Here is an 11,275-nt window from a genome sequence, read left to right as displayed (position 1 = left end):
AGGCATTTTAAAAAACTGGATCTTGGGTATTATTTTCGTATCTCATAGCGTGTAATTAAAACGAAGTTCAAAACTAATGGTTTAGCGCTCACGTTATTTTATTCTAGGCTCTACGTGGAGCTCAGAAAACACACTGCCTCATAAGGACTACAAAACCCCAGGACAAAATATTCCAGGCCAAACACTGACTCAAAGATTCCCTACCGCACAGCATTTTCAATGCCTGCATTTACGAAGCGGGAGTAAACGTACGTTCAGAGACGAGACCAACGCACGATCTTTATGCTCACACCCCCAGCGAACTAAAAACAAGAAATGCCGAGGAACACTGAGACAACGATGTTGAAAAATCTCCGACAGTATCCAATTACTCCGGGACACTGGCGCGGTGTGCGACAGAAAGTTCAGCAATTCCTGCGGTACGACAGGGGCGGTGCTGCGGCCGTAAAGAAGCTCCGGGAGACCACGTGGGCTTTGAGACCACCCCGGGCGACCTTGGAGGGTTTTGGCCCTGCAGCTAATGGCTGGCGGGGTGCAGGGCGGAGGGACTCGGGCCCTGGACCTGCTCCGGGCTCTGCCCCGTGTGAGCTTAGCCAACCTAAAGCCGAATCCGGGCTCCAGGAAACCGGTAACTAGCTGGTGGCGGTGCGGGGAATCGCTGGGGGATGGGACGATGGAAGTGGCCATTACCCCCCCGTCGTTTTCGGGGACTCTTTTTTTCCAAAAGGGTGTTGGGATGAACTAGGGTTGCCGAGCCCTTGTTCTCCTTAACTGCATGGAGGAGAGTCTTCCCATATGGCCCCAATTCTTAGTAAGTTTTATATTTTAAAGCATAATTACGTTAATTAGGGCGGAGGAGTGAAGTCACAGAAACTACAAAATGATAGTCTCAGTGAAAATTGAATTTAAAATGAAGTATGTTCTTAGTATCTTTATTTTCGTGGGAAAGATTTTAACTGATTATGGTAAATGCCTCTGCAGATCACTGAATATAGATAGAAAAGCTGTTAGTTGACATACTGCCTTTTATTTATCTAATTTTTGAAAGCTTTTATTTTTAAGTAATCTCTACACCCGATGTGGGGCTCTAATTTACAACCTTGAGATCAGGGGTCGCTTGCCTGGCCCACTGACGAGCCAGGCACGGGGATATACTGTCATTTTTAAGAAATCCGTTCCTTGTTTTCAGGAAGTGAGAAAAAGTTAGTTTTAGAAAAATATTTTCTGTACAAATTAATGTTTCAATAATATACGTGCATAACGCTAATGTATTTACAATTCCAAAATAAATGTTTCGGGATACAGTATAAACCTTGTTTGTTGGGGATGTTTGATTCTAGGATTTTTTTCAGTTGTAGTCTATCACAGAATTCTTACGTCCCTCCCATCCTTGGAACTTTGCCTTTGAAACACAGCTTGGACTTCGGTTACAAGAATTCACTACATCTTTAGAGGCAAAGATGCTAAGTTAAGAGTGTTTGGGGGTTAGAGAAACGAGAACAATGCTTGACACATAGTAGTGTTAGCCAGTACTGATTGATTGAATAAATGAATGGCATCACAAAAAAATATGTGGTTGAAAAGGTAAAATACAATTTAAAAATGCAGCTGCAGATGATACAAAACTCTCTTCTGTCCTCCTAGGAAAGACGGCGAAGAGGTCAGAGAAGAGGTAGAAAATGTGGTCGAGGCCATAAAGGAGAGCGTCAGAGAGGAACCCGGCCCAGACTGGGCTTTGAGGGAGGCCAGACTCCATTTTACCTTCGAATCCCAAAATATGGGTTTAATGAAGGTCATAGGTGAGATTGCTCTGCTTTTTAAAGTAAAAATCCCTAATTTTCACTGACAGTCACCAAAAAAAAAAAAAATAGCTTGGTAGAAATTTGAATTCGCTTTGAAGCAAACTTTTGTTGCTGTTTCTCTGAAACATTTTTGTTAATGAAATTTCAGCTGGATTAGTAGGAAAAAAAGCACAGACTTTGTACTCAGACCTGCAAATGGAGGTAAGAATGCCTGCTTCTGTGGTTGGTTAGAGGCTGAGCAATAATATATATAAAAATTTGGAAAATTATAGTCTCTCAGTAAAGGAAAACTACTCTTGTTACTTTGAGCTCCATTAATGTATCATTCGAATAAAGGGTTACATTTTTGACAAATTTGTTTAAATGAGTGAAGTAAATGCTTAGAGAGGCAAGTTATTTTAGTGAAATGAAATACTAGTTTTGTTTCATTAGCAAAAATCAAGCAATATTATATTTCTGTTGTACTCAGGAGGGTTTTATTTTTAATTTTTATTTTTATTTTTTTTTAAGATTTTATTTGACAGAGAAAGAGATCACAAGTAGGCAGAGAGGCAGGCAGAGAGAGGGAAGCAGGCTCCCCGCTGAGCAGAGAGCCCGACATGGGGCTCGATCCCAGGACCCCGGGATCATGACCCGAGTGGAAGGCAGAAACCCTAACCCACTGAGCCACCCAGGCGCCCCAGGAGGGTTTTATTTTGTTAAGTCATCTAAATTGATGGAGGAAAATACAGGACAAAGCTTTGAGTTGATTTGAAGAAATTATAGGAAGATAAGCTTGACTGAGTTTTCCAATTGTTACTTTGTTTTGTAGCTTCAGACGCCAGTATCAGCCTTTGAGTCTCAATAGATTGCAATATCTAATTGATTTGGGTCGAGTGGATCCTACTCAGCCTATTGACTTAACTCAGCTTGTCAATGGGAGAGGTGTGACTGTCCAGCCACTTAAACGGGATTATGGTGTCCAACTGGTAGAGGAGGTAAGTCTGGGCTAGATTTTTTAGTGTTAATAGAAGGCTGTATCTGAATTCCATATAATCAGTACTCTGCTTTTTAAATTTTTTTCTTTTGAGTTGTCATATCACCATTACATAGTAGTAATTATATTTTGAGGAAGTTGGCATGCTGTATTGAGGGACCTTTGTACTCTGTTTCTGGGGTTCTTTTTAGTGTATCTGTTCAGCTTGCTCCCTCAGTCCCTTTGGTTCTCTGTTAAGTGCCCTATCAGGAAGGTCTTTTTTTGACATCCTTTTGTAAAAGAATTCTCACCACCGCCCCACCGCCCCCCACAACAGTCAATACTTTTGTCTGCTTTACCTTGCCCAAAGTACTTTTCTTTGAATATATGAATACCTGACCTTTATTATCAAGTAGGGCATTTATGTTTTCACTCTCTCCTTCACTATAATGTAAGTTCTTTGAGGACAAGTACTTTGGTTCATTGCTATATTTTCAGTATTGGAAATACTGGATCATGATAATTAGTTATGGAGAAAAGGAATGAATCAAATCCAGTTCCAGTTGCAACAAAGTTTTCTATTTATAGAAATTGGCCAAGAGTTTCATCAACAATTAAACTTGTTCATTAATACTTTTGTTTTTTCTAAGTCAGTAATACAATTATGTAAAGTAATGTCATGTCCACTAGAGGGAAACGTGTTTATGGAAAAACCTTTTAGAGTCCTTTGAAAAAGTGAACCTCATGGATAAAAGTTTTCCAAATAAAATGATTTGAAAAGAGATAAAATACTCAAAATACTCAAGTCTCGGTATTCTATTCTGGCTATATAAGGGAATACACATGTAAATTAATAAGGAAAAATCTTTGACTTTGTTAGCCAATAAATGCTACATTGCAACAGTTTTCAGGCATGTGTCTATATTAAATAAGGAAAATAATCCTGAAAACTATACCAGCACAACAGTTGAGTAAGTACAGTTAGTTACATATCATTGGTAGCTCTGTAAATTGGTTGACCTTTTCTGGATTTCAGATTTGCAATAAGTAATGGGTAATAAGACTGTTTTACTCTTTCAGCACAAAATTACCAACTTCAGAACATATGTTTTCAAGGAATAGTAAAAGAAACCTAACTAATAAAAAGACATTCCTAAAAATGCTATTTATAATACTGAAAATGCTGGAACTAACTCTTAATGCCCAAGAATAGGGAAATAGTTGGGCAATTTAGAGTAGTTATTAAAATTCACGAATAATATGGCAAGACCTTATTTTATTGAGTCAAAGGGGCCATTGATTCTGAAAATGCAGGCCAGTATCATAGATAGGAAAAAAATGTGAGAAAATGTGTCTTAGCACTGATGGAATATTTTTGAAATACATGAAAACTTCATAATTAATAAAAGGAACTTGACTGGGAGCCAGCTTGTTTTAACCACCACAATAGCAGAAAAATTCTATCATCACAAAAAGAATGATAATACCAGCATGTTTTAATTAGAATCTGTTTTGAAATTAGAGTAAAATGTAGTGCATCCTAATAAAAGTGACTAAAAACAGAATTTTGGAAAGTTCAGTTCTACATTTTTTAGTATTGACTGTACTAGGGAAAAGTAGACTTATATTTTTGTCCTTTTAGAGTCTAATAAAATCAATAGCAAATGTAAAGTGAATCTCTGTTGTATTCTTATGCCTTTTTTCCTAGAGTGGGCTGATCCCTCCAAGGTCAGATACTGTTGTCAGATTTTTATTTCAACATTTTATTTTTAAGTAATCCCTATACCCAAAACGGGGCTCGAACTTACAACCCCAAGATCAAGAGTCATATGCTCTACTGACTGAGCCTACCAGGTGCCCCCCCCTGTCGTCAAAGGTTTTGTTCTTCAGAAGATTCCAGCCCACTTGTCCCCTTGCTAATAATCTCTTGGTCTTTTGCTAACTAAAGGATGAGGAAGGTAAGTTTTTTTTCATTTCAGTATGGCAAAATGTTGTGTTTAAGAACACAGGTGCTGTGACTAGACCCCTGTGTTAGAATCCTAACTGTGTGAGGGGCGCCTGGGTTGGTTTTGCCTCCTGACTCATGGTTTTGGCTCAGGTCCTGGTCTTGGGGTCTTGGGATCGAGCCTCGTGTGGGGCTTGGTGCCCAGTACAGAGTCTACTTAAGACTCACTCTCTTTATCTCTCTCTCTTTCTTTAAAAGAAATAAATAAATCTTAAAAAAAAAAAAATCCTAGCTGTGTGATCTTGACAAGTTACTTAACCTTTCTGTGCTTTGGTGTCCCCATCTATGAAGTTGGCCTAGCAATAATTTCATCATTAGGTTGTTAGGAGGATTAAATAGTCTACTACTAATGAAGTGCTGGGGATGGATGCTTATATTGCTGTTTGCTAAATAGATAAGATGAAAATGTAGTCATCCCTGCTTATGGAGGATGAAAATTGGTTAAACAAAGTGGCCTAAAAACATATTTAAAAAAAAAACTGCATGTTTTTTGGTAGGACCTTAATGCAGAGGTATTTACTGTTGCATTATAAGCATTTTGGAGGAGAAAATGCAGTGTAAAAAGGAAGCGTGCCATGCTTACTTTTAGCCAAGCTGTCTACAAACAGACTTTGCTTTGACCTATTACAGGGTGCTGACACCTTTACGGCAAAAGTTAATATTGAAGTACAGTTGGCTTCAGAATTAGCCATTGCTGCAATCGAAAAAAACGGTGGTGTTGTTACTACAGCCTTCTATGACCCCAGAAGTCTAGGTAAGATGTCCTGCAGTCCCTTTCTTCTCCCTCTTTCTTCTCTGGTCTTCTACCAGCTTCTACTTGAGGATTTTAAAAGTACTCCCAGCTCTTTGACATGTGGTTTGGATACCTCAGATTTCTCTTTTAGGGCTTCCTGTTAATGGTGTGATTTCTTCTAATATACCTCAGTCATTATGTCATAAGGAGGTTTTTTGTTTCTAAATATGGGACTTCCATATGATGTTACCTGTGTTTAGAAATTCAGTAATTGTTGGTAACCCAGGGATAACTTTGATTTTCAAGATGCAAATATTTGAAAATGAAGTATATCAATTTGCTTACTTAAGATAAACCTATTTAATAAAAAAATTCTTGGAATGAAGTTCTCATCTTGGTAGTATTCAGAAATCAATAACTAAAAGAAAATCATATGTGTATAGCCATTATTTGTATCTCTCTTTTTTATTTAAATTTTTTTCAGAAATTCTGTGCAAACCTGTTCCGTTCTTTCTACGTGGACAACCCATTCCAAAACGAATGCTTCCGCCTGAAGCCCTGGTACCGTATTACACTGATGCAAAGAATCGTGGTTACCTGGCCGATCCTGCCAAATTTCCTGAAGCAAGACTTGAACTTGCCAAGAAGTATGGCTATGTTTTACCTGATATCACTAAAGATGAACTCTTCAAAATGCTTAGTACTCGAAAGGATCCAAGGCAGATTTTCTTTGGTCTTGCGCCTGGATGGGTGGTGAATATGGCAGATAAGAAAATCCTAAAACCTACAGATGAAAATCTCCTCAAGTATTACAGTTCATGAATTTCCTTCCAAGAAAGCAGAGTTGTAAAAGTTCTGGAAGAAAATGGACTGAAACATACATATTTCTCATCATCTTGTCTTGATTTGTGATTCTCTAGATGTTGATGTTAATTTTCCATGTAGCCCTATTTCCATTTTTATCTAAAATTGAAATAAAAAATGGAATAAGCAAGGGCTATGTAGGGGAACTGAATCTGTGTGGGTTCTTTCTCAATTAAAGAAACAAACTCCCTGGTTTTCTGCCAGAGGAAGATGGTAACTTTTAGGGTATCTCTTGTTCATTTTTTCATGATCTTTTCGTCCAGGTCTTGTGTTTCTATTCTTGTAAATCAGAATGAATGTGCAGGTGGAATGGGATTGACTTTCTTTTTTTTTTAATAGTTTTTTTTTTTTTTTTAAGGTATTTATTTGAGAGAGGATGAGAGCAAAAGAGATCACAGAGGGAGAGGGAGACGCATACTCGTGGCTGAGCAGGGAGCCAGATGGGCTTGATCCCAGGACCCTGAGATCATGACCTGAGCTGAAGGCAAGACACTTGATTGACTGAGCCACTCAGGTGCCCCTGGAATGGGATTGATTGCTAAGCCTGCTCAGTCAAGGTTAAAGCAGTTACTCATGGTGGCCCATCTTAATCAATAGCCTCAAGGAAGCTCTGCTATCCAGTGTCAAAGTGGAAAGCCTTCAACTCTGGATTATTAAGATGTGAGGTATGAGCTCAAGGGTTAAACCCAGTAAATAAGTAGTACAATATTTACTCGCAAAACTGAAGTGAAAACTCCCAAGTGAATTCATTTTCTCAACTCATAAGAGTAGACAGTAATGATTAAGCCATTAACCATTTTCTTGAAGAAGTGTTTAATTCTAACATACTTTATTTACTTCATTGATACTGGAGACTTGTTTTTCAGTCATTTTAAATGATTTTTGAAAACCTCTTCAGTGATTATATAAGCCATAAAAACAACTGGTAATGTGAAAATTAAACTCAGTTAATGTAAAAGATTTAGCAGTCAGTAAGCTTATATAGTTCTGCAAAGATGTGTTGACCTGGACCATACAAAAACTCAGTTTATCTGCCGCAATTAAATCTTGAGTAATTTAAATCTTGAATAATCATAATTTTTCCACAGGAAAATTATTCCTGGCTGTTTATTTTCTTAAAATAAAAAATTTAAAAGCCTAAATGATACAATATTTTGTTTTGTTAACTTATCTATCTTCTATATTGCTGATCTGACATTCAATTTATAAAGTAATATATGCACCTAGAGTATGTATATTTAAATTTTTTTTCCAGGATTGTATAATTTGGCTTATTAAACCATTTCTTCATGAACCAGAACTTATAAGAATCACTATTAGGACCGTCTTCTATGATAATCACCTTTGAATTTCAAGGAACAGGCAAAAGTTTTTAAAAATCTTTTATTTTTCAGATTCCAAGTGAGAATTGGGTTTTTAGGATCAGTTTTGGCTCCACCGATAGGAACCACAAATCACAGTGGTTTGGATGAGATAAAAGTTTATTTATTTATTTTCTTTTACAGAAGTCTGAGACCTTTCAGCACTGATAGCTGGCTCAGCTCCACAATCTCAGAGCCCATGGCTTCTCCCTGTTTAGCTCTCCCACCCTTAGAGTGAGATGTGCATCTTCATGATCCAAATAGGAATCAATAAGAGCCAACTTTTCCTAAGAAAGTGTCCCAGCAGCTGCCACACTAAACTTTTATGTGTAAATCCCATTGGCCAGAACTTGGATAAAATTCTCTTCTGCAGGGGAGCCTGAACTTTCTACTTTGGTAGCTTATGTTCTTAGCTGAAAAATTCCTTTAGGATGGTAAGTAAGAGTGGATATATGGACAACCAGCAGGGGGATGACCCCTGTTTTGGTACTGACCAAACTTCAACCCTGAGATAACTGACACGAAAGACAACATAAAAAGTGCAGAATTCTTAAATTTGCTTAATAGTATATTCACCATTCTGGAATGCTTAGTTTAGTAAGAAATACTAAGTAAGTTGATGGATTCATCAATATTGGTGAGGAAAATGTTTTCAAAGGAATGATGACAAAGCTCCAGAGAGTGTCCAAGGAGTCATTTACTTTTTCTCTGTGCTTGTTTTTTCTAAACATTTTTAACAATAAATCTATCTTACACTTGCCATGTTAGGTATCTAAACAGATATTTAGTATACTGTATGGAGGAAGAGCTAGGTTGCAAGGAAAAACAGCAAGGTACAAAAATGTTTTGGTTTTTAAGGTTTTATTTGAGAGAGCTTTTGCACAAGCAGGGGGAGGGGTAGAGAGAGAGGGAGAAGTGGACTTACTGCTGAGCATGGAGCTGGACTTAGGGCTCCATTCCAGGACCCTGGGGTCATAACCTGAGCCAAAGGCAACACTTAATGAATAAGCCACTTAGGTGCCCCCAAAGAAAATGTTTTTATTAATGATTATAGTGAGTCACTAAATGTTGAGTAGAATACATTTTTATTTTTTAACATTTAAAAAAAAAATCACTGCTGGGAAAAGTTCCCCCAAAACTTAATGTCATGGAAGATACTTATTTTGAAGTGATATAAAAACAAAGCATAAGAAGTAAAATCCGTTACCCATTTCTCAGAGGTAACTTAACCACTGTTAGTTTAGGGTCTTTTATTTATTTTTAAATAAAAAAGGGATAGCCTGTTGCACTGTTCTGACCTTGCTTACTACATCTAGTGTATTTCAAAAACACTTTTTCTGGGGTGCCTGGGTGGCTCAGTGGTTAAAGCCTCTGCCTTCAGCTCAGGTCACGATCTCAGGGTCCTGGGATCGAGTCCCGCATCGGGCTCTCTGCTCAGCAGGGAGCCTGCCTCCTCCTCTCTCTCTGCCTGCCTCTCTCTCTGCCTGCCTCTCTGCCTACTCGTGATCTGTCTGTCAAATAAATAAAAAAAAAATCTTTAAAAAAAAAATCTCGGGTCAGGACGTAACACTTTTTCTGAGTATTTTCCATTAGGGTATTTAAACTTGTGCCTTTTTTCTTAGACCATTTTCAAATAGGATCCATTAGAGAAGTCATTTCACCTTAACTGTAAAATGCAGTAACACTTTGTATAATGCAAGAGAGTTTTAAGTGACCTTAAAAGTCTCTGAGCTCTAATGCCCTTATATAAAGTCTGCTTCTCCCCTCTCCCCCCACTCATGAGCTCTCTCTCAAATGAAATGCTAAAAAAAAAAAATAAACTTTCTTAGGTGCACCTGGGTGACTCGGTTGGGTATCTGAGTTGATTTTGGCTCAGGTTGGATCACAGGGTCACCCTCTGGCCCTATCTGGCTCCACGCTCAGCAGGCAGTCTGCTTCTCTCCCACCCCTCTCAAACAAACAAATAAATCTTAAAAAAAAGAAATGAACTTCCTTAAACTTAAACACATCTATTCAGTATCTGGGCATGAGATATGGAAACAAAGCCAAGAGATACCATTTTTTGTGTACCAGAGTGTGGGGACATTGCTCTAGGTAAGTTAGTGCCTCAACTTATTTGTGCTGCTGGATGTTTTCCTTTTGTGATTCAGTTCACAACTGCTCTTTCTGAGGAGCTGGTATTGCCTCAACAGGAAAAGTTCATAATTGGAAATGAGGGAGAAGTTAGTCATGTAAAGATGAATTCCCCAGGCAAAAGCCCTCCAGTTTCACAAGCACTTTTGAGGGCCCTTAGGTACTCCTTCCTCTTCCCCTCCATGCACAATGACTAAGTCACTCTGTGTTAAAGGTGGAAAAGGAGACAGGCAAACACAAGACTTGCTTAATTGTAGCTATGGCCTACAGGTGAAGGGAAATCAGGATAGAACGATAGAGGGAATAATGAAAACAGGAAACAGATGCCTGGTGATGTAATGCTTGGATAGTACTTATTCGGTGAGTCTGGGCTTAGTCACAAACAGCTGTATCCTGATCTTAGTATTATAATTGTGCAGATAATTCTCAGCCCAAACAGGCACATTCCACAAAATCTGTCCATTCTGGTTTTTTTTTTTTTTGAAGGTTTCAAATGTACTTTATTTCTTCGCTCATGCCGTAGGTTAATGGGTACACAGCGCTTTCACTTGGCATCAGTTATGAGGGTTTTGAAACAATTAAGTATGACACCAACTGGGACAATTACTGATTTCTCCATTCCTTTGGGCGACTCTGCCAACAGGGCATAGGGTCAATGCTATTCCAATTTGTGTTGCTGTAAATGCCCACACAGCAATACAGAAAGTGGCTCCACTAGCTAATAATACAGTATTACCATATTTGTTGTGAAAATCAGGTGTCCTTTTCTGGTGGCTCTGCCTTGCCATTGTTTGCGGAATGCTTTGAACTGCTCAAAGGGCAAATAAATTCAAATTACCAAACAATTCCGCAACATCTCTTGAACTCAAAATTCAGGTCCCCTGAGTGGATTTCTTTAGACTTCTCTTGGAGACGACTTAGGGTGGTTCTGGCCACAGGAAACATCCCGAAGCTGAAGACAGAACGTGCAAGAGCAGCTGTGGCTTTACTACAACTTCGTGCCAAGTCTCCTTGCAGGAAGTGTCCATTCTGTTTTATGAAGGCAGTCCCTAAATTGCTGTATAGCAGGGAGACACGAATCTATTTTAATTATGTAACAATGCTGGACTCCCAGGTCCTGCTCTATTGCTGGTCATTTACAAGGATTATGAGGGCACAAGGATTATGAGGGCAAGAACACAGTGGCAGATGGTAGAGTAGCTTTATCTTGTTAAGATCACATCTCTTGGAAATCTTAAGTAGAAAAGCAAGAAGCTTTCTGTCTAGATTGAAGTCCTTACCTGGTGTGTGGCTTCAGCCTGTTTTTGGTATACAGAATGGCCTATTTGCATGAAAGACTATAGAAAAGTTGAAGCTGATATACATTAAAAAAGATTTTTTTGATACCTCAGAAATAATTACCATGGATTTCCTGTTTATTGA

The 11,275-nt window shown here is 38.4% G+C and overlaps 1 protein-coding gene and 1 pseudogene across 1 annotated transcript; one reads left to right on the top strand and one right to left on the bottom strand.

Moving 5' to 3' along the window:
- Nucleotides 1-282: 282 nt before the first annotated feature.
- Nucleotides 283-6,712, top strand: LOC111155415 (mitochondrial ribosomal protein L15). Its single transcript, XM_022515550.1, is given in 6 exon segments — nucleotides 283-483; nucleotides 485-628; nucleotides 1,645-1,799; nucleotides 2,614-2,779; nucleotides 5,393-5,516; nucleotides 5,980-6,712. Coding segments are annotated over 6 exon segments (1,128 nt in total). The 3' UTR covers nucleotides 6,318-6,712.
- Nucleotides 6,713-10,456: 3,744 nt separating this feature from the next.
- Nucleotides 10,457-10,798, bottom strand: LOC111155484 (annotated as a pseudogene).
- Nucleotides 10,799-11,275: the final 477 nt, after the last annotated feature.

The sequence above is a fragment of the Enhydra lutris genome, unplaced genomic scaffold, assembly GCF_002288905.1.
Source record: "Enhydra lutris kenyoni isolate GAN:26980312 unplaced genomic scaffold, ASM228890v2 scaffoldscaffold41, whole genome shotgun sequence".
Classification (NCBI taxonomy): domain Eukaryota; kingdom Metazoa; phylum Chordata; class Mammalia; order Carnivora; family Mustelidae; genus Enhydra; species Enhydra lutris.
Note: the sequence above shows the minus strand (reverse complement) of the source record. Positions and strands in the feature narration are given on the sequence as shown.